Source organism: Ixodes scapularis, unplaced genomic scaffold (assembly GCF_016920785.2).
Source record: "Ixodes scapularis isolate PalLabHiFi unplaced genomic scaffold, ASM1692078v2 PGA_scaffold7__128_contigs__length_106722199, whole genome shotgun sequence".
In the NCBI taxonomy this organism is placed as follows: domain Eukaryota; kingdom Metazoa; phylum Arthropoda; class Arachnida; order Ixodida; family Ixodidae; genus Ixodes; species Ixodes scapularis.
The window spans coordinates 41,838,096-41,862,211 of record NW_024609882.1 but is presented as its reverse complement, the minus strand read 5'-3'; the positions used below and the strand labels follow the sequence as shown (position 1 = coordinate 41,862,211).

At 46.2% G+C, this 24,116-nt stretch overlaps 1 protein-coding gene across 3 annotated transcripts in view; it reads left to right on the top strand.

The window, feature by feature from the left end:
- The window catches only part of LOC8042905 (RNA-binding protein 24-A), a 122,387-nt gene that overhangs the window by 73,389 nt on the left and 24,882 nt on the right, over positions 1–24,116 (top strand). For all 3 annotated transcript variants that reach the window (XM_042286527.1, XM_042286526.1, XM_042286525.1), the window contains exon 2: positions 16,880–17,006. In XM_042286527.1, the coding sequence (XP_042142461.1) occupies positions 16,880–17,006 (127 nt within the window). The remainder of the gene's footprint in view (positions 1–16,879; positions 17,007–24,116) is intronic.

The following is a 24,116-nucleotide window of genomic DNA, read 5'->3' as shown; positions in this document are numbered from 1 at the left end:
AGATGAACAAACGCGGAGGTTCGTGTCGCTCTTTCCGTTTCCAGAAACTTTAGTTAAAATTAGCGTTAGTTGTAACGTGTTACCAAGAACGGCGTTACCGGTAACGCGTTCTTTTTCTTTGGTGGCGTAGTAACGTAGTCGTTAGAATTTCAAGACGGGAGTTTTAGTTTTGCGTATAGGAGCTACGGAGCGCTTTGCGTCAGCTTTGCGTGCCTCACGCTGCGCATGTCAGTGGTGTGATTGCTACGCCATTTGAACCAAGCTGCGCCAAAGGGCGTACCCTACTACATCCAGCTACATTTAGCCCAAAATGTGAGGAACTTTCGACAACATTGCGCCGTTCATTTTACTTTGTTAAATACTGAAAATATGATGGCTCAGGCCCCGCTACACGTCCGGACCGTTATGGTAAGCTTGTGCGAATTTTCGGAGCTTCCGATTTTAGCCGCAAATAGAGTACTGTCCTATTTCATCTATCTGTCAGTGTCAACAGTACCCGGAATTTTCGCAGTCTTTTACATTCCTAGTCTACTCTGGCGTGTAAGTTAGCTTTGTTGAGTGCGCTTCTCAGCGGACTCTTTCGTACGTTTGAACGTGTGAAGCGGTAACCAACGAAACAAGCATCGCAATTTTGCTTATCTTGCTTCGCCGCAATGCACCCGAGTGCTAAAGGAAAAGCATTCCCTCAGAACGCGACGTGAAACACGCAAGCGTCAAGTATATTAAAAAAAAAAAAGCGTTATGTGTAACAGTGTAACAGCTCTTAGTTGTAGTAAAAATTTCTTAATTATACTGTAGCTATTATTTATGATAGACTGCGATGTTATAGGGATATCTTCTTTTTTTTTTCATATTCGTGATTTAGCGACGGTAGTCGCAAGAAAATTTATATGATCTTGTCTATAGGTTTATTTTTATTTGAACTCCATTGTTTAGTTGTCAGCTTTATTGAGGTTTCATTCGTTCATGGTACGGTCAATAGAATAAACTAAATTAGGTGAAGCAGTAGAAGGAAGCTTGGGAATTAGCTTAACAACTTCGGCTGAATTGTGTTAAGAAAGCATACTTATTGTTCACATGCCAATCTCTGTTATTATGAGGTTCTATGTACAAAATGTCTATTATTTTAATAATTAGTGACAAAAGCTTTTTTTTTATCTGAATTAAGCATTACAACCTTTAGAGCTTGAATGAAACATAAATTTGTGTGCTCAAGATTGTTCTAACATTATTTTAGTGGAATATACTATTTGGTTTGCATTTTATTCTGTACTTCGCTTTTATGTGGAACTAAAGAACTAGTTCTCTGTTTAGGTAAATTAAAAAAAAATCTTGCCGTTGCACAGATGTGTAACAGCAAAGCTGGTACGTTATTTTTTATTTATATATATTTTTAGTCTGATAGGCCAACACACAAATCTTAACAAATAAAATTCACGGCGGTACGAATAAAAATTAAATGTGCGCTTGTGCTGAAAAAGCACTTTTCGACTGCTTCGTATTTGACTGCTGGGTGCTACAAAGGTGCTACAAAGTGATTCGGATCAGTCGCATCACTGGCATCCGCGTTGTCACCATGCGCCAATTCAAGACCTATAGTTTTGGCCTCCGCAGTGTGGAACACGCAAAGCAAATGCACAGTGATTGCGTTCGCTCGGATAAGCAATACTAAAACTCACCAGTAGCTGATAACGTGCTCACGTTATTTATTTCGAGTATGGGCTGGTGGGAAACAGGGCCGTTTTCTCGGGTTTTCTTACGTTACGTAAAAGTGATGGAAATATGCGTGTCTCGAATGTCCCGTGCCAGGCCATCTTGAACTCGCAGCCACGCTTACTACGGAAGCGCGGATGTCCCGGTGGCTTGGGGCGTAAGCAGACGTAACCTTTCGTAACATAACGTAAGAAAATAAGTCTGTAGTTACACTACTCTTTACATCTTCTTCACAAAACATACTAAAAATTACGCTAGTCTTTTTTCTTTCATGTTTCTATGTGCCAAGTTCTATGAATGCTTGTACTCACCTTACGTTTTTTCAAACTTTTGCCTCTCTTTTCCAAGGTAGAACCGAAGGAAAGACGAGGTGATTATTTTATGTTTCTGCGTGGGCTTAATGTTTTCTTAAGCTATGACGCACACACGTACCAGTAACGTCATAACAATGAAAAAAGTGACGTCTGCTTTATCGGTAAAGCGTTTCCTTTATTTTGACGTAACGTAGGTCTGTAACGTGCTCCTCTTATTTGCAAATAACGAGTACAGTATTTCGTTACTTTTTAATTTTTTGGGTAGCGCCTGCAACACTCGTAAAACAATAGTCTCAATGTAAGCAGGCTAAAGTTGCGTAGTGTTTTCCGAAGCGGGTGTCGCCGCCGTTCGGCTCGTCGATAACACGCACACGCGTCTGTTCGTGCCGGTTTTTGGCCGTCCGTGTGACAGTGTCGCGGTTGTCGCGATGCGATTCTTCCGTGATAGACTGCTCCGGTCCACCGTGCACACGTCTGTGGCGAGCGGAAGTGGGACACGGGGTAAATAATAACCGCGACTGGCACCGGATGACTTAATCGATAGTATACTCAAATGAGCGGCTGGCCTTCCCGCTGCCGGCAAGGATGTATAGCATGTAGTACCTACACCATGTATATGCACGCGTAGAAAATGAGTTTCCCCGTGCGATCTATGACGGGCTTATCAGTGGTAGGCGGTGCTGCCTCCGGCCCTTTCGCCGATGGGCGAATTGTTGGAACTATAGGAATGTCGCGGGAATCTGCCGAGGTTCGAGTTGGGCCGGATTCGATTTTTTTTTTAACTTTCGACGCGAAGTTCGACAAAAGTTCGACATTTTTCGAATTGGTACAGAAGTGTTCGGCAAAAGTTCGACAACGTTTTTCGAAGTTGTACAGACAAGTGCGACAGAAGTTCGACGAAAGTTCGACTCTTTAGAACTCTTACCGACAAGTTCGACAAACGTACGCAGTCTTCGAACCTCTAGTGAGCTGTCTGTGACTGTAGTTAAAAACGAACTAAGGTCATCTAACAAAAAACGGGTGAGACTTTTTTTTTTTTTCGCGTTAACGAGTTTAGTAAATGTTTATACACTTTCTGTTTGCTTTTATGTTAAGTGATGTATGAAACAAAGTGCCGTATAAATTTATTTTTCCATATTTTTTAAAAATACTTTTTGTTGATATCGGGCACTTAACCCTTTTTCAAAAACTGAGCGTCGTCGTATTTTGCGAGAATTTCAAAGGTTTGCCGAAACAAGTCGAACCTTAGGTTCGACCACGCGTGGGTCGACAAAAGTTCGTGAATTCCTACTTCGAAAACCGCCGGGCGACGAATATGTGGACTTCGTCTGCGGGAGGCCGGACTCGTCGCGTGGCACCACCGGCGGTTGATTTGTGTCCAGAAAATTGGTGTCACGCCCACTTGACAAAGCTGCACAAAACTTTCGGAAGTGAAATGTACGCCCTAATAAAAACAATTATAATAATAAAAAAAACATCGAGCGGTTGTTTTTGAGTCGTTCATTATGTGGGCTCTTCCGCTTTGTCGGCCTGCATGGTGCTGCTTTTGAGCTATACATGGTGCTGCTTTTGAGCTATGCTCAAAAGCAGCACCATGCAGCACCATCCGACTGTTGCGTTTACCGCCTCAAAAAAAAAAAAAAAAAAAAAAAAATGAATTTTTGATTTTTGTTTGATGACGTCATAGAAGTGTCATGCTGTCGCCGGTCGCGATCCTGGCGGCGTCACAACATATGTGGTGGGTGTGGCAGACGCCTGTTCCGCTGACAGTCCACTGAAGCTTCGGGAGCCAGGAGTTGGGACGCCGCGATGACAGCGACACTCACATCTGCTCGTGCTTTTCGCCGGCACTTCTACGACCAACCGCCAGGATCGCGACATCCGGCAGCGTGACTCTTACGGCCTTTGTGACGTCATCTGTTGCCACTTCGGAACCCCTTTCTCGATGTACGGGTGGAATAGGACGGCGAACACGCCAGTCGGACACGCGTTCCAGGCAGCGTCTTTTGAACTGAAGCGACGCCATTTTAAACCGCGGAGTTTTAGTTGGTGGTTCTGCCATCTCCGATAACACGAAGGTGTCGGCGGAGTAAGGGGTATTGCTATCGGAGTTATCAGAACGATCTACTAGAACTCTTTGTGTCGCCCTGCATGTCGTGCGTACGCACTTGGCGTGGCTCATGACACACCTTCCCCTTTGTCCACCATGTTAGAACTGTCGAGATGACTCCCTCTTTAAACCCTATGGTGAGCGGCGGGCAGCACGTTTGTAGAATCGTTTTTTTTTTGTTGTTTTTTTTCGAGTTAGTGAGGAGGTATGAAACCATGAGACTGTTTTACTTATGTCGCTCGGGGACGCGCTTGCTGACTGGCGTGAAATCCGGACAAATTGCCCGGATTTCAAGGCGTCCGGAGGGCAAATTGTCAGGCTTCCGGTATGTTCGATGTTTTGTGTTTATTAATTTGAGCGTCGGGTGGTGCTGAAAAGCCCACTCTACTAAAGCCCCTCTATCCTGGGAAAAGTGGCCCCATTCATTGTTGTAGAAATGCTCGAGGCACGTGCCCCGCGCCACTTCTGGGAAATTCATGGCGTCTCAAATCTAGTTCAGTGCTGCACTGTGCCGCCATGATCTTTCCAAGGGCTGCACGTTGCACGTGTCTCGTGCATTGTTGCACCTTGCGCTACTTTTGAAACATGAAGGGGCTTTACACTCTACTCAGATCCGTTTTTTCGCGTGCTTGCTTCTTGATATGCCACCCGAGAGGAGTTAGTGCTTTTTTTTTTTTCTTGTTGACTCGCCCTGCCTTTTTAGAAGTATTAGCAGAGAGTCTCGGTAATGGCACGAGCTCCCGCAAGCAATGCGGAGCTCTAAAGCCTGGTTCAGACAGTTGCGTTTGACTGCGTTGCGGCAGCGAGAAACCAGGACATCCCTGCTACTTATATCGCGTGCTAAGATGATTCTTTGAATTGGGTTGCACGCTTCACACGAAGCACAGATGTGCCGGTGACTCGCTTTCGGTTCTCGACGCAACGCAGTCAAACGCACTCAAACGCAAGTGTCTGAACCGGCCTTAAGCGTACGGTCTACCGAAGGACTCTAATGTAATAAGGCTTAACCGATTCCTTCGTATGTTTGGTAAAGGTTAGCTGTCAAAATTCAACACACTGGCTATAGGTGGCGCGAGCCGCCGTCCGATTAAAAAAAGGAGTTCAGCCGCACGCATCCATCAATTCCATCCATTCATCTATCTATCCAGCCATGTGTGTTTGTTTTATTTTCACGCATTCCCACTGTGCAGCCCCCCTCCTCCTCTCCTTTCCTCTATAATGGAGCGTGATGATGAGTCCTCGTTCACGGTTCGCCCTCGTTTCATGTTCTCTGTGATTCGAAAGACGTATCTTGTTTGCTAGGCCGTGTCATTCTGGCTTACAAACATCCTCCTCTAACTCGCTCTGGCGACGGCGAAGTAATATACCTGGTTAAACAGGGCAGTCTCGCGCGCGTCGTTGACTGAGCTGTAGTCATCTACACAAATAGGGAAAGTGGGGAGGGGGGGAAAACATCTTTTTGGGGTCGCGCTCGAGATTTTGCGGGTTATTAAAAGCAGCGTACCAGAATCCGGTGCCACTGCCTGCCTTGGCAGATTCCGCGTCCTCCTCTTTAAAGCTCGTTTCAAAGATTGCCTCCGCCGTCTCGTTCCCTCACCTGTCTTCTTTTCCCGCGTCCCAAATCTTTCCGATCTCCCTTTTTGATTTCCCTCTCCCCCTCAAGTGATCTCGGCGTTTCGGTCGGCCTGTTTGTTCCGTCGGGGGTTCGTAGATGAGACGAGCCACTTCCGCGCTGTTGTTTTCCCTCTCGCCCGCGTCGTTTTCCATGCGGAGAGAAGCGCCAGGGGTAGCGTCAGGGGCACGCTCGTAATTTATAGGTGGTAGCGGCGTTTTGCTGGGTCTACCCTTCCGGCGTCGCTGGGCGACTCCGTTTTGTGGCAGTCGCGAACTTTGGCTCTCGCTTTGACTGGGCGCTGCTTGTTTCTAAGTTTATTTCCTGGGTTCTTTGTATTTTTATTTTTACTTTTTTAGTTGCTTCTTTGGACCCTTGGAGAGGGGACTGTGAAGGAACGCAGCTTCTGAGCTGTCGCAGTCGCTTGAGAAAGCGCCGGCGGTGGCGGCGCTGTCCTTTGGTCTTTGCCTTTCTTTTTCTGTCTTTTGCTGCGCTGTCTCGTGTCGCGAGCGGTTGGGAGGATGGAGGAACGCCCGTGGGAGAGGGCGATGCGTTAGGAGGAGGGGGAAAGGAATGATATATCTGGCTGGGTTTTGTTAGTTAGCTCCTGATCCGGTTGGTTTGCTAGCGGGCCCAGATCCCTAGTTTTGTTTGCTATAGAAACTGTGCTTCCGCAGGCTTTCGGCGTGGCTAGAGGCCACCCTCATCGAAGTCGAAATGAAATTTAAAAGATTGCCCTTAATTGATAAAGTGTTTTTTTTTTTCTTCTTAAAAAAATAATGTTTGTGGAAGTATATTGCACCCTCGAAGTTTTTAGCCCTTCATTTCAATTCGCCGTCCACTAAATAAAAAAAAGATATATGCGCTTTGCAATTATTTTGGCTGCTTACTAAACTCCTAAAACAAAGAACTTCTGAAAAAAAAAATAACATATCATTTGCGATTTAAATGCGTTAGCATTTATGTCCCCGGTGCATGCGGCCGTTTTTGGTTCAGACTGCAGGGAGGTTTCGTGAGGTGGATGCGCGGCTCCCGCAGTGCCATTTCGTTCCGTTCGTTCGCTCGTTAAATCCATTTTCCCCCTTACAAGAGGAAAGGGTCACGCGCTTCCAATGACGCGCCGTGGAAGCGGAAGAGGAGGGGATCGAGCGGCTGTGGCACAGCGTGCTCGACAGCGTAAAGCCGAGGGGCAGCGACGACGGCGTTTGCGCGAAACCGCCGACACCCGGGAGAACAGACTATACTCTGTTTCATACTTAGTGTGCAACTAAGTATGAAACAGAGTAGAGCTATCCGAGCACAGAAATACGTCGACCGTTACGATATTCGAATTCCCACTGTTTGTCGAGCGCTAAATGCTAATGTATTCTGTCGAGAATCAACGTAACGACAGCAGCAATTTCGTTTTTTTTTCTAGCGGTTTGATTGAATATTTCTTTGTTCCTGGCGTTAAAAAAAAAAAAAAAATACACCTTTACTACTTTCTCTCAAACAGCTTTACAGTCTATACACCTTTTCCGTCTAACCTCGACCCAGCGTGTAACGTGCGTAGCCTCGACTCGGCGACTCGGCGCACAGCGGGAATAGTTCTTCCGGTTCTAACACTTCCGGTATGCGGGAGCAGGCCTAGCCGGCTGGCAAGATGCTGAAGTGGTGCGCGTTAAATGGGTTTTGAAGCTCTTGAGAGTGAAGTGAGTTGTAATAAGGTGGGTTAATACGTCGATGTATCATGTCCGCGCATATTTGGTCATCGGGCTGCCACTGCGCAGCCGTTGGCTGCAGCAGCAATTTCCAAAAACGGAAGATAGCGCGCGACAAATTGTGCACCGAACACAAGAAGTCGCAAAGCGAATGCGGCTGTAACGTACACACTTTGCATCGCTTCCCCGCTAATATCAGCGGGTAAGCGATGCAGTATCAGCACATAAAAAAAAGCAAATAGGCAGTATAGAAACGGACATCTACAAGTGCAGTAATAGGCCTCGACAAGTCAAATGTAGAACGAATTTTGCAGCTTGTGGTGAAAATGTAAGACCCTGGGTGTTATGATTGTTATTGGCTACTCAAGTTTTGTTTTTCATTCCGTTCATTCCTACGAGGATGTGCACTATAATTTTGTGTGTTGCTCGGTAGCGACTCCCGTTAAAATACGTTAATGGAAACAATACGAAAAAAGGGCGCAAAATCGTCGTCGTCCTCCCCCCCCTTTCACCTCCATCTCCTGAATAGTTCCGACGCATCTGGGCGTCATACGAAGTGGAGATGTCCCGGTAACTAGCGATCGTACCTCGACGGTGCACCATAACAATAAACCGTTCGGCCCGCGTCGCCAACTCCCATTGTGAGTATTTCTACGATTAAACGCTGATACTTCTATGCCCAGGGTCGCCCTCGCTCGCGCATAGAAACCCTCCGTTAGTCATTCGCAGAAGGCTGTCATTCTTCACGAACAACAAGACGCGAAGAGTAAACACTGGTAAACGTCCTCGGGAAAAGTGAACATGCCTCCGATTTCAATTACCGGCGACGCTGGCAACGAACCTCTCGGCGCTGTTGGCGCAACAACGGGCGCCATGAAGGCGAATAAACACGCCAGAACACAAGAATAATTCACACTTTCAATAACAAACAAATTAAGAACTCACTAAAGGGAAAACAATGAAAATACGATGCACGGGGTCAATGGGGACAACGCGGGAGCTAGGAACAACGCTGCTCTCCGCATACCAAAATGGGCGCACAACCGTACGCCAGACGGCGCGGCTGTCGCTGCAACACGCAAGATGGCGACGACTACGCAGAAAAGGTGTATAACATGGGGCACACAGAGCCAACTAAAACGCAGCGCTATATCAAAAATTAAAACGCTTGTTACAATGTCACCCGCATTACAATTGGTAGTTCGAAGACCATGCACCTTCGCTCATGAAACATAAACTGGTAAGAATAATTAAATACGTCATGATGGGCCTTATTCAATGCTAATTGAATTCTCGATAAAAGAGACACGGTGGATATACAAGATATGATAAAAAGTTCGCACATTCTTGCTCACCCTTGGCGGAACGTACGAAAGTCTAAGAAACGCAACAAATCAGTTCACTTCCCCGTGTACAACTTTGTGAAGAAATATAAAATGAAGTATAAAGAGTGATTGCCGTTCGTATTGCATTTGATATGCCGATATACGGTGTGTGTGTGTGTGTGTGTGTGTGTGTGTGTGTGTGTGTGTGTGTGTGTGTGTGTGTGTGTGTGTGTGTGTGTGTGTGTGTGTGTGTGTGTGTGTGTGTGTGTGTGTGTGTGTGTGTGTGTGTGTGTGTGTGTGTGTGTGTGTGTGTGTGTGTGTGTGTGTGTGTGTGTGTGTGTGTGTGTGTGTGTGTGTGTGTGTGTGTGTGTGTGTGTGTGTGTGTGTGTGTGTGTGTGTGTGTGTGTGTGTGTGTGTGTGTGTGTGTGTGTGTGTGTGTGTGTGTGTGTGTGTGTGTGTGTGTGTGTGTGTGTGTGTGTGTGTGTGTGTGTGTGTGTGTGTGTGTGTGTGTGTGTGTGTGTGTGTGTGTGTGTGTGTGTGTGTGTGTGTGTGTGTGTGTTTTGAACCTGCTCGAGTTTAATGTTTTTCTCGAATAACAGTACGGAAATGAAGTTTTACTTTTTGGCAAGTCATCCCCCTCCAACATCCGCTCGTGCGGCTTAGATCCTCCTTGATAATAATAAAAAATAATACTGTGAAAAGGTTTAATACTTTCATTAGTTCTCTTATGAGCACTGGATCATGGTTGGGCAGTTATTCAATTACGGAAAGTAGATTGCTTTAATTTAATCCCTTTTACGAGCAATTTTGGACATCAGTAAATGTAACGTTCCGATTACAGTTGCCACTTGTTTTGAGATTATTTTTGTTTTGCAGATGCCTATTTAGTTACAGAAAATTAAATCAAAACGGATTTTTCTCTCTACCGGTGCGTGCGTTCTGGATTTTAGTGATATTTTAAATTTCTTTTAATTATGCTAAAAAAAAGTTTTAGCATCGTTAGTCATGTAGCTAAGTAGTCAAACAACTTACTCGACGTTACTCGCTATAATTAAAAAGCACCTGAAAAAAAAATAACAATCTGGTTGGGACACGTGTCTAAAAAGAAATTATATTTAAAAAAATGTGAGCAATTTTGACGGCGAGAGGTTTATTTGAAATTCTTCGCGCAAAGTCTATGACGTCACGAGTCATTCCGGAATCACCATTTGCTCTTTCCACCTCAGTGTGATGGACCAGCTCTAAAACTTTTTTTTCGCGTAAAATTAATTTTTTTCGCACGCGTGTCCCAACCAGATTGTTTAAAAAATCTTTTTTTAAATGTAAAGTTGGTGGAACAAATGCACGAAAGGGTGCCGAATGTAATACGCCTACTGAGTAACAAATCCTCCGTGAAAGGGGCGAGGGACGAGCAAATACCTTTAATGGCGGGAAAATGCTCTTAGGTCAGTGTCATTCAAACAGGTAGCTGGAGTAATTGGGAAGTAGCTGCATTATATTTTTTTTTAAACATCGTGCAATTGTGACGCATCACTTTTTTTTTTATCTTCTTTTTGTGCCGCGGGAGATAACGTGTAACGAACTACTTTTCGAGCGAGGTAATTGTATTTGTAATTGGCTTAAATTTTAAGAAAATTGTTTATCGGAGTGTCCTTCTGCTTGCGCATTATATACTACCTTTCCAGCGGTTATATCACCCAAGCGAAAAGGCTGACTCTTTGGGCTGTGGGCGCAGGCGCGTTGTCGAACGTTCCGCAGAAGGAAATGCTAGGGTGCCTCAATGACCTTCTGTTTAGAGTGATGCCACCCTTTGTAGTACCCGATGCCGACAGCACGCGCTCACGGGGAAAATACAAAGAAATCGACGAAAACAAAGTGTCACCATATAGGGTGCCTACATGTCTGAAAGCGCGCGTGTGTATGAAGGCACTCTATCGCCATAGCACCGTCAGCGCCACAGACGCCTGCAGGGACACGCTCTTTCACGCGCTTCTGAACAAAAAATAAATGTAAAAGTGGGAACAAAATGGCCAGATGTCTCCACCCTAAGCAAAGCGCACATGAAGGCACCCTATGAAATGCTACCACGCATACTAAGACTGAGATTCGTTACCGTCTCTTAAAGGTGACGAAAATACCGTTACCGAATTACCTCCAGAAACTAATGAACTTTGCGTTGTTTTAATACAAATAATACTTTGCATCTTATTTGGCAGCAATAACCACGGGTACGGACTCCGACAACAATTAAGCTTTACTCGGTGTTCATTTCGAACCCTAACAAGTACTTTAGTGCGTTACTGAAGAAAACTCGTTACTTGTAGCGCTTTACTTCCAACAGCTTCGAACACGTTGCACAACCCGGAAGCCAAAGATGGCAGTGCGCAGAATAGGATTATCGGAATGCCTGTGTGTGGTGGTTTGGTCTTCTCCCTTTCGTCTGCCCCCCTTCTGCTTACGTTCTCGGAGGGCGTGGTCTGAAGGATACCGTCGGAGTGGTCTCTAATGAGACGGAATACTCTTTCTCCGGTGATTTCTGCTCCGCGACGAATGTCGGGGTGCGCCGCGGTGGACGTTTATTTCGGGGTGGCACGCTCGGTTCAAGTGGGATCTTTTTCTAAGCTGTTAGTTTTTACTATCCACCGACCCCTCCCCTCTTTATATATATATATATATATATATATATATATATATATATATATATATATATATATATATATATATATATATATATATATACTATTTCGTGTGTGTTTTTGGGTTGGAGATTGCTCGGAAGAGAAACGACGGCAGGAGCGTTTTTTGGCGTAAGGATTTGTTTCTTCTTCTTTTTTTTTTTTTCTTCTTTTTTTTTTTTTGCGTTCTGGAGTTTTGTTACTGTGCATGTAGTCGTGATGACAAGGTTATGCGTCAGATGATGCGAAACGATTTGCCTCCCTCTTAAATGAAAGTATTTATCTTTCTTAGCAGGGGAGTATCTTTCTAAACCGGGAATGCATGCCTCGACTTTTGTTTTTTGGCCCTGCAGTCGTACCTGTCGATGCTATGGTGCACTGTATATATATTTGTTGTTATTTATTACGTTGCCTGCAATCTCGACGTTTCTTCGGGTTCTTGACGCTGCAGCCAGGCATGAGCTGATTTTGTTCGCTGTTCCTCTTGGGGAGTATTTTGCTCTTTAGCTCCTCTAAAATAATCTTCGTGACTGGTTTTTTTTTTTTTTTTTTTGTACACTTTTGGAGTGCGTTGTTTGGTTTTGCGAATAGCCGATTCTAAGCGATGCGATGCGACAAAAACACCGCGGAAGCATTTCAGCCACCGGCTCCAGAACAACAGACGATCGCTCCCGTATCCTTCCTGGTTACTTTTTTTCTTTCTTTCGCTCTCCCCTTTCGTCGCTCTTTGCTGGCCCACGAAAGCATTATGTGTGCCGTTCTGATCCTCTTTTTGTCGACGTGGACAGACCGGGGCATCGAGTTACTACCATTATACATCTACCTGACGCAGACGGCTCCCCCGTTGTGGAATCGTTGAGAACAGTCACCTGACACTTATCTCTCTCTTTCTTTCTTTTCTATTTTTTTGTACTTGCTGTTATACAGACTTCTGCACGTTTCCGAAGGAAAAATAAGAATTGATTACAGTTTCAGTTACTTTCGGTCATAAAGTATTCTACCAGATCACTTCTTTACTCGACGCCATAGGTAACCGATATTTCCTATTACTTTTCGAAGTCGGGTGGTTTATTGCGGCTCATTTCGCGTGGGTATTCAGTTAACAATAGCACAGGTGACTTAAGCCTTTGTCTGATACATTTGATTGGGAGAACGGGCTATTGAAAAACAAATCATGAGCCATTTCCCTCTGTGAACGTAGATGACCAGTGAAGTTGTCTAGCACACGACACAGACCCGCCTGGGACGACGACAAAGAGAGGGCGGTGCGAGCGTAGACATGGTCGACGCGGGTCGCACAACGGGAGATCTTTGAGAAACCTTTATTATCTAACTGAGAGTCTACTGATCTTGAAAAGGGTGCCTATTAATAACAAATCTATTGAATATACCTATCGCTAAATTACCCATTCACCAAGGAGAATGCATGGGAATGGTGTTCCACGCGCCGCACGTGCCGGCGTCTACCAGTAACTTCTAAAGCAAAAGATGGCATCTTGCACGCGCGTTTGTCAACGCTTTATTTTGGTTATTTACTTGGAATCTTTTATGCGGGCGCGTGCGGCAGTGCGAGCGTAGAGTTTTTGGTCACGCACAGGAAAACTCCACGGAACCCTAGCCATGAATAGCTTCGCTGTAAAAAGTATACCAAATAGATTTAGTTCTAAGCGTGGAGCAATCTCGAGTGGTCAACCTTGTTTGCTGCTCCTGTTGCACGCTCGGTCGCGCGTCACACGCGCTTTCTGCGGATCGTACGAAGTATTGGCGACTGCGTTCACGTATTTTCTATCTACGTTTCTTTGTACACTACGCGACACTCAGCGCGAACACGACATCGACGCTCTTTCGCCTTTTACATGGAAATGGCATTGGCGCGGAGTGGTGCTCGCGCGCGTGTTTAGTCTGGCTTTACTTTATGTTTTTACCTTCTCCGAAGGTTCGTTCGTCTCCACGGCACGGCTCATGATTTCTGCCGGAATCGGGAGGCCCCAAATTGGGGGCGAACGTGAACGCTGTAACGGTACACTTAGTTTATAGAACCCCACGTCGGAGATGTTCTGTCTTGTGCATGTCTGCTTTGGGGATCTCCGCTTTGGAGGTGGTTTTGCTCCGCGTGTATAACTTCTGTGTCTACGAATGGGCTTTTGTTGTTTATGGCTGCTCTTGTGAGCTTCGTTTGCAATGTGTTTTGTCTCGTGTATGCGCTTGTTTTTGGGACGTTCATATTTCCTTTCGGCTCCGAGCCTTTTGATTGGCTCTATAGCATTGGTTGCCAAAGTGGACCCAAAATGCTGCTAAACTCGGTATAAGCAGCCAGGCCTTGAACATAGACTAGTTCAGTGTTGCGAGACCTACTGATTTCTCAGCAGATCTACGGATTTTGGACGCTGTCTGCTGATTCCCTGATAAAAAAAAAAAAAAAAAAAATCTACTGACGTTTTGTTTTTGATAAATAAAGAAAAAATATTTATGAGGGCGTAACAGTGCACAGTTTAAAGCGCCGGCTCTCTTATTAGCCGGCAAACTCATGTAAAATTATTAAAAACGAAGCTATACGTGTGGATCTACCAACGAGGTAGAAGGCCGTATCTCCGTATCCCTCGATTCATTCAGCTATCCACTCACAGCCGCACACAGGCAGTGCAGCCGCGTACGCGCCGTACTTAATTATGAAACAGATACGACTTAGTTTTTTCCTGGTTTCGTCCACGTACGATAAGGAGCGGCAACCGCACCCATCCGGCCGCCCCAAAAAAAAAAAAAAAATTATATAGGAAAGTGTACAACGTGGGAAAGTACTAAATGTAATCATTTCGCTTTCCGCAAGGGATGTGTGTGCAGATATGGCCGCTGAAAAATGCGAATTAAAAAAAAAAACACAACTAATTTTGTGTGTTTATTAGTACAATATTTATTGTTATATTATCTATTAAGAGCGGTCGGGAATGAAAAAGGTTTTTTTTTTTGTTTTTTTCTTTAGGATCTACTGATTTTTTGGGTGACCTTCTGATGTGTAGACGGTCCATCTACTCACTGACTTCGATTTTTCCCATCTGGCAACACTGGTCTAGTTAGCAGTAGCACGACTCCCACCTCAGTAAGTCTACAGGACTATCTCTTCCTTTCCAAACACCCTCTCTCTCTCTCTCAAATGTCCGATCCCCTTCCGGCTCGCCCGCCTTTGTCTGGATCCTTGTTGGTCGAGTTTGGCTGTGGTTGGGGCACCCGCTGGTGGTGTAAGCGAGGAGGACGGCAGGGAACGTTTCTCGGGGTTAGAAGTGTTCCCCCAAAGTGTCATTTCTTAAGTGTGGATTTTAAGACTTTATGCTAGTTGGTTATTAAATCGTTATTTGGACTAATCGAAAAAAAAAGTTAAAAGACTCCGTTTACTACGCGACGGTATTTTGGGAGCAAACTTTACCAATTTGGTTAATGTTCCAGATAACGTTGTTTTTTTTTATCGCACTAGTAGTTTCGATGTCATCATTTTGATTCTAAGGGAAGAGCTACAACCGGCGATCGGTTGTCCGAGCTAACCGTGTCGTGCAGTGTACGTGCGCGACGGTGTGTATATTACTCGCGCTCGGCTCACTCGGCCTTCTCCGGTGGTGTCGGGTTTCACGAGACTGGCTCGCTCGCACCTCGTCTCGTGTGAACATCGCAACGATCACTGCTCCGCTCCATCGACCTTGGTCTACGGTCTGACGTATAGACCCTCGGCCCGTTCGCTCTTGTCTAGTTCGACGGCACGCTTTAAAAACCCTTATTCTTTTGTTGTAGCGCGGAGGGTAAAGGGTGTGCATGAGAGAGCCCGGGCCCGGTTGCCGTACGCCGGGGACATAGCAACCCCGTGACCACGATTTTAGGGTTCTCCGGGGCCGAGAGCCCTGCCACGTGGCCACCGTGCACGTGGCGCAACTCTGGCAGTTTATTGGATCGGCATGCAAAAAAAAAAAACACAAAAACACGAGGGTCTATCTTTGAAGAAATACGGTAGTCAAGGTTGTTCCCGGTGCGACTGTCGATCGAAGGAGCAGCGAACTTTGATTCAACTCTGGTTTAACGCCACTAAAGAGGTGTCACGTTTAAAGCGAAAGTTTAGGCTTTCGTAATATTTGCAAGTGGTTGTTTTTGCAGTTTGTGACATTAAAGTGTTGAGTTTGGAGGGTTCATAAAACTTGGGGTGTGCATTTTAGTGACATACGCGTTAATGGATATGCTGGTTTCTGCTGGCATTTTTCCGAAGTTATATTTTCGGCCTAAGTAAACTAGTGATTGTGAAAAGGGGGAAAGGGAGGGGGGATTGAGGCTTTATGAGAACAGAAGTGTTGCGCTAGGATTAATTGTCCAACAATTTTTTTAGTACGCATTCTAAATAAAACCGACTCTGACCAGAGCCTTTTTTTTTTCTCTCTTTTAAGAAAGGTATGTGTTTGTTTTCCTCCCTTTTTATTTGTTTATTTTTTACAAAAGGTGATAACTAACATGCTCAAGTATCCGAGGAGGAATTATCAGTCATTATCACAAATGAACTCGTTTAGCGATGCAGTCGCTTTTATTTGTAAGTGATGCGCTAACAAACGTTGGCATCCGCTCCAAAAGCTTGAGCGTCTGTTCCAAATCCATAGTTTACCTGCTACAAAAGCTGCTTCAAAAGGGAAAATGCCACTTCCAGCACTGCACTCGGCAAGCGGAAGTTTTGTGAGTTTGAGATCTATATGAACATGCTTAATAAGTTCAATCGATTATGAGCAATAAAATGCTTCTGTCCAGCGAAATATTTTTCTGCAGAATCTGCGTTCTCTAAATGATTAGGGCGAAAAAAGAAATAGCAGGCAATTTTGTTTTTATAGAACAGAAAGTAGCTGAATTGGGACTCGCGAGTCAAATGTGGCTCTTCGCGGGTCCAAGTGCGGCTCGCGGCATCCCCCCACACACACATACAAAGAGGTGAATGAAGTTAAAAAGAAGAATGCCGCCCCCCCCCCCCCCCCCTCCCCCCAAGCCTGACCCATAAATACGCTCCTGAGCCGGAGAGATGATTTCACGTGCGAAGCGTACGTTTCCCAGCTGTATTTTGTTGACCTATTTGCCATGTCACCCAGCACTAAACATTTCTTAACAAAAAAGGTGGTGTATATCGTTTCTTTTCCATTAGATAAAGTTTACCTTGAGGGGGCTGGGGGGAAGGGGGGGGAGGGCGGTCGTTTCCTCCCCTCCTTAAATCTTCCCATGCTCTTCAGTTAAAACGGCTTTTTCTTATGAGCCTTCGCGGACGTCCGTCTGGCCAATTAGGAGCAGGAAGAACCCGCGAAAGTTGGTAACATGGGGACATGTCCCCACAATTGGAAAGCCTAAACCTTGACGCAGATGTTGAGTAAATAGTGAGTTGATGCCGTCTGATATTAGGTGTGTATGATTTCCTCTCAGGTGACGATGGTGGACCGGGACGCGGCGGAGCGCGCGGTGAAGGATGCCAACCCGATCATCGACGGCCGCAAGGCCAACGTGAACCTCGCCTACCTGGGGGCCAAGCCCAGGGCTAACGCACACAACGGTAAGCAAGCAGAAGTACTCGCTTTGGTGAACTGCGGATCCGGCGATTGAGTGTCTTGGGGACGTAGAAATTACTACACGTTGTCCTGTGTTCGCGAAGAAAATTGTCGTCTTCCGAGGGTGCCTCACTTTTCGGGTGAACATAGTATCGCGTACGTTAATAATAATAATTATGGTGATTTTATTCACGAAGATTGATAGAAAACATTCTGACCCAGAAAAGCCAAGACGCTTGTCTGTCATTGTTTCAGATACGTTCTTTCTTAGTGCAACAATCACCGCGTACCTCGGGATATAGACAGGTGCTCTTAAAGAGAAATCAACAACGCTGATAGTATTGCAACGAAGTAAACGGGGCCTTCTCATTTATTCTTTCGATTAGTCCATATTTATCGACCGGCACGAATATAACTCTTAGTATACGCTATATTCAAGAACAACAGCATGCGCAAGGCAGATTCGAAGCCATGGCCGCAAGAGCTGCCCTACAAAGGGCAAAACCACCCCCAAAGTGGAGATCTCAAATGCAGACACGTACGAGACAAGACAGCTCTGACGCTGGGCTCTATTCGTGCACAGTTAGAGAGTTCGCGTTCGCCCCCATTTGGGACCTCCCGACTCCGTTAGAAGCCATGAGCTGTGCCGTGGAGACCGGAGCCGTTTAGACCAGAGCCAGAACCAAACTCTCTCTATAGAGAGAGTTTGGTCAATGGGAGGAGCGAGCAGAGCCAGGGCGTGCAGAAGCCGAAAATAATCCCCTAGCGGTGGTAGCGAGAAACAGTTTTAATAAAAGCATAAGGGTTAAATGTAGTGACTCTTCATGGTTGAAAATATGGTTCACGGGATGTTTCGATTATGATCATGCAAAATTGTAGAGCCCATCCACTGCACGTCAAGATGGAGGACCAGCGGAGCTGTTTTCTTTGCGACAACTCTACAACTACATGACATCTATACGATTTGCATATGAATGCGACGAAGACACGTACACGACTTCGTTGTTTAATTGTTTTTGTTTAATTCTTAGTGACTAAAGTGATCATTGCCATATAGTAACTATGGTAAACCGCCTTTGGCTGTACTTTGACTTCAGATACGTTCCTGTTAAACGTGAGGTCGATGCACGTTCTGTTGTTAATCCTTGGTATACGACTATTTTAGGTTTTACAGCGACTTGGCTCTTTATGAGCGTTGTGATAAAGAGCCCATCTCTTTATCAGCATCGCATAAGCGAATGAAAAGAAGGTTAGATCGCCGCGTCCTGCTGTCAGCCTCGTGCAGCGCACTCTTAGCTGAGATAAGTCGGTTATCGTAGATGATAACGAGGGATCAGGACTTCACTATCTAATAATGCCAAGGAAGACTGACTCACGCGGGTTGCCCCCTCTTTTTATTTATACTTGCCACGTCCAATCGGACGTAAGAAACGAATGTGCCGTTCGAACTCTGTTTTGCTCGGACAGAGTGTGACCGCTCGGACGGCAGATTCCCGGCCTTCGCGCCTGCGCGTACGGATTATGTCCATCGTTCCGCTAGTCGCGCTCTTCCACTATGATCTTGGAAGACAGTGATTGAAACGTCACGTGCACCATACTTTCAGTCACCGAGAGTTATTCCGACGCACTTATTAATTTCGTTTCTCGCGACCACCGCCAGGGTGTTATTCCCGGCTTCTGGTTGGCCACATTCGAATTTGTGAAGACGCCTCGGAACTCGCCCAGGCCGCTTTCGGCCAATGGCGCCTCCTTATTTGCCTCCGATACTTCCCAATAAATGGCCAAAGTCTCTCTATTACGGCTCTGGTGGAGACGACCACGACCATGCAAATGCCAATAGACACGCGCGAATCCGCAGAGGAAGTATTGAATCATAAAGTGAAGCTAAATTAAACACGCGCGCAAGCACAACCTCGAGACACTGTTGGTCGATTCAAAATATTTTTTTTGATTAGGGAATACTTACAGAATTAATAGACCTGCGCCAGGGTTAAAAAAAAGGACATTTCCAAAAAAAGTAATGAATTAATTCTAAATAAAAAGCAAAGTAAGGGATGACAAGTAGCTTTGTTACTCGAACGGATTACTATTTCCATGTCTGTTCTCGCGAAGCACCTATGACAGAGCAAAAAGGCATACACTTAACAGGCCACGTTCTGCGTTTTCATTGAAGTCGGCTCGCTGTTCGGTTATTATGCGTTGTTCGGTTATTTCATACGTACCGCTATCGCGGAGAGGGAGTGATCGCATATTTCGGACGCGTTGCAGGATCGTATATTGAAACGCCCCCCTGCACTCCATCTCGCAAATGTCTGCAGTGCGGACAAAGACACACGAGCGCTTGCGCCGGGCTCGACAGAATGCGTTTGTTTACTCGCTGGCGGAAGGCACTTTCCGAAATCGCATGCATGCCGCTCGTTCGCGACGCCTCGCGATGTTACCATGCGCGAGGCTTTCCCCTGTCACGTTTCGAAGGTGCGGGGGAGGGAAGCACCATATATTTCGCGGGTCTCGAAAACCGCGCAATAGACCCTTTCCGAAATTCAGTCTGGCCACTTTGATCACCATCATCGTCGGAAAAATGGCATATGTGCCGTACTAATGGCGGCTTTCTGTTTACTGATGAACGAAAAAGTTGAAGATGCTCCTTAGCAGATAATTCGAGACTTATACATTCGCGACGTCAGCACGATGCGAAGCAGGAATTGGAAGCAAGGTTTGCGTAAGCGTTCATTTCTAGCTCGGGCCCAGCCAATCTGTTGGTAGCATCAATGGGCTCCATGCAAAGCCCCTTGATTTGTAGAACTTTATCAAGCCGTGTACGTGGGTTGACGCTTCGTTCTGACTGGTTGCATCTTTGTTTCTGTCGTCACTGAAAGAGATTGAGAACGAAATGTACTGTGAAGTGCACACTGTCGTTTGCCGTTGACTTGCCAAAGTGACGGTGCCCGATAAAATACGGCAGACTCTATTTTCGTTGCCGCCATTAGTACGGCAAAAGTTAAACTGCCATTATAGCCGCCAGATGTCACTGAATTTCGGGAAGGGTCTATTCCAGTCAATGTATACCCAAGTTTGAAAAGTCGAATTGAAGCGTATATGAAGTGAAAACTTGAAACACTTTACATCTTCGCAGGCATTGCGGCGTGCTTGTCGCGCTAAAGCGTGGCAACAGCCTTTTTGTTTTGATTTTGTTTTTCGTTTTGCTTCGGAACAAATTTGTTTATTTGCGGACTTTATGACGGAGTGACGCGAGCACATTTCGAGCTGAATTGGCTACAGCCGTGAGTTTTGTGCGTCGCACCGTCTCGGTATATGCCGCTATCGCGGAGAGAGCTGGTACTGTTGTTCAGCTTCTTGCTTCGAAACGTATTTATTTAACGACCAAAGAAGTGGGCACCACATGCGCCCTGTTGTTTGGTCAATGTTCAGCTTCGATAGACCCTTTTTCGAGAGCCCATCGAGCAACATTGGCAGTCGCCATTGCCTGAACACGAAGCGCGTGATTGGGTCCGGGTCCTCGTCGAGCGCTGACGTCACACTCGTTTTTCGACACGAGTTGAGCCGAGTTCACGCCGACTGCTGACGCAGCCCTCGTGTCCTACACATGCTCGAGAGTTCGTGATGGAGCGATGGCGGACGGGCGATGGCGTGGACTTTTGAAAAGGGTCTATATACCTGTAGAGGTTGTCGCGATACGTCACGATATCGACGATACGTGCTAAACCTAGCGTTTTTTTCCACCACGGGCGGGGCTGTGCCTCTCCCACGGCGAGTCATTGCCGGAGGGTCGTTCCTCTCACTCGAGGCAGGGGGCCTCCAAGCACTCAAATCTACGCGGGCGCTCGGGGCCACCGGAGTGCTGCTATCGACGGCTGGCGCGCCATTTCGTAAACTGGGCTGTGTCTCGAGCACGAACGACTTCGTCGAAAACCTCGAGTCATGTTCCAGTGGTTTGTGACGTTGGCTGGAGGGGCACCGGGCGCAACTGGTGCGTACGCGCCGGTGTGGACCCAGCATCGTGGTAGTCTCCGCGAAACGGCTTCCCCGGACCCCCATATGTGTCTGGCGCGCCTTTCGTTTACTTCGAGGCTCCTGTCCGCGCTCTGTGGTGATGAAACGTTTGCTAGTGAGGCACGTTTCGACGGTTCTCGCCGAAACCGAGAATGAGTATATACTTTCCCTTGAACATAAATATGTCGGGGGTTTACACTCTCAACCGCTGGGCCCGATCTTAATGCACCCCATCGGAAACAGCAATGGCCTCTCGTTCGATTTATTGACAGTGCGTCGGGGCCTGTACCCAATGGAATTGTAACTAGAAGCTGATTGGATGGGACAGGTTTGGGCGCACCGTAATAACTTCCGACCGGACGGAGGGAGACGCGAGCTCCGGGCACCCGTAGCTCAGGCAAACGCGCGTTAGTGTGTGAAGGCACTCTACTGGGGCCTGCCGGTACCGAGAGATACGCTCCTCAGCTAGTACAGCCTGTACACTTACTGTACCAGGACCCTGACCGCAGCGCCTCTTGTCGTCATGAGGCGGCGGCTCGTGAAATTACGCAAGAATGCAGAGCGCTCGGTACGCCTATCTCTACACCCAGTGCAATGTTATTTTGTTCTCTTTTATGAGTTGTGGCGTTTTGTAGCATTCTACGCTATCCTAGTGGGCTTAGGTTGAGAGTGTTTGCAACCGCAGTAGAAGTGCAAGGAGGAGTCGAAAGCGTTGGTCGTCTACGAGAGCACCCGCTTTCCTTTTGGCCCTGCGACAACGCAATTGACGCATGCGCACTCGCGACCAATCTGCGCAGGAGTCATCCGCCATTACACGTTTGCAACCGCTTTCCATGCTTTGAGTTGCTCGCTCTCTTAAATATAGGCTATCCCTCTCTCTTTCGTCGTCTCTATCTCGTCACCGCGGAACGTTGGCTCGTCCGAGGCGCCGTTGGCTGCTGCCCTCGGTTCACTTTCGGCCTCCTGGCTTCGTCTGCATCCGAGGCAGCACTAAGGCGTGCGACCGCTCGACTTTCCAGCCCGCTGGGTGGTCGGGCGTCTCAGGTTAGAACAAACAATCAAAGTTAATTAAGTGCATAAAAAAAAAAGAAAAAAAAAAAAAGCGGCGTTGGCTGTTGGCGGATTTTGGGGTCTCTAACGGCTCCGGAACCTCTGACGAGAGTGAACAGCTAGGAGGCCAGGTATTCGGTCGGAGGGATACTTTGTAGCTTGAGAGATGTAACTGGCTCCCGCTTGGCTAGAGATCCTGTGAGCTTAAAAATTGTTTGTCGATAGTAGTGCCACGGTCACGCGGTTGGGTGGTGACGTGATTTTGTCGTGCCTAGAGTGGTGTGCTACTGCTAGTGACGTGATTGCTGTGCCATTTGCGCCGGACTGCTTACCCTGCATCCTGCCACATTTTGCAGCAATATGATAAATTGACACCAACATTGCGCCAAAACTAACTTTATTAATAGCGCAAATATAATAGCCCTGGTCCTCGCTGACACTGCCGGATCTTTACGGTGGGCTGGTGCAAAATTTCAAAACTGTTGAACATCGCTGTAGTGACCTCACGCGGCCGTGCCTTCCAGCGAGCGGCTGTGCATATAAACATGCATTTTAAACACGCCCCTCTCTAAGAAAAAAAAAAAAAAGAAAATAATAATCTACGTTATTGTTGTGCGGCGAGTGTCAGACAGATCGTGCGCCACCTGACTTTCCGGGACGCATTCGTGTAAACAGCGGGGCGCTCGAGGACTAGGTCTTATACCTTCCGTGCACGGCACGTCCCCCCCCCCCCCCCCCCAGATGAAGAGAGCTCATAACCGTTTCAATACAACACGGAGTTTGACTACTTTTATCGTCCTTAGCTTAGAACACATATCCACATCGCCTCACATAACGTACAATTTCATTTTATCTCTGTACCAAATACTCACTGTACTCAGAAGTTCCACAATATCTCCTGTGTTGACGGGTTTAGTTAGCTCTCTTGAGTGCGCTTCTCACAGCGCACTGGTGCACTGCAGAGAAGCGAAAACCGCGGAGTAGGTGACGCGATTTTGCGCCTCCTGCTTCTCCGCAGCGCACGCTTGCGCTAAGGAGAAAGCACTCCTCCAAAGCGGGTTGTGATCATGTTACATACCAAAGCGTCAAGTATATTAAAAATGGAATTTGGTGACCGATAATAGAACAATGAAACCTTGCAGCTAATTTGAGAAAAAAAAACTACGGCTAGTATATTTATGGACGGCAATATTCTGATGACCTTTTGTTTTTCAAGGAAGAGATTTAGCAATAATATATGATTTTTGCGATAAGATTATATGAACTGCTCCATATGTTTATTTTTATGCCACTCTCTTTAGTTATTACTTTATACAGGTTTCATCTGTTCCCTAGCACAATCACTACAGTAACTTAAAAATAAATTACCTGGAGGAGAAGGTGGAAGCATGCGAAAAAAAAAAAACTTAAACGAGTTCGGCTGGATCGTTTCTTTAAGGCGTAGTTATCGTCCACATGCTGCGGTTATCATGAAGTTCTAGGTATAAAATGTCGGTGATCATAATCAAATGACAAAATTATTTTTCAGTCTGAATTAAGAATGGCAGTTTTATTACAACTTTTAAGACTCGAATGGCACATCAATTTGGGTGTTCACAATTATTTCATTCTAACAATATTTCAGTGCTATGTACTATTTGGTTTACCTTTGATTCTGTACCTAACATAACCATTTACGGCATTTCACACTGTCCTTCATCATTCAGCATCATGTTGCTCTGTCTGGTGCTTCTGCGCTGAACTTAACAGCTAGTTCTGTCTTTGAGGGAATCACGTCCGCCATGCAGTTGATGCTAACCAAAGGTTGCACACAAGGGGAAATGCAAACAGACATTGTATTGTAGTTTCACAGGCCAACACACGAATCTTAACGTTTATATTCACGGTGTTAGTAATGAAAATGAAGTGTGTTGTCTGTGCTCCAAAAGTTGTTTTTGCTGCTCCGAAATTGACTTTTGACTGCTCCAGAAGGTGTTCGAAATGACTTCGACCAATCGTACCCTCTTCCACAGTAACGACAATCAACGCACATGACGAAGTACTTCTGCTGG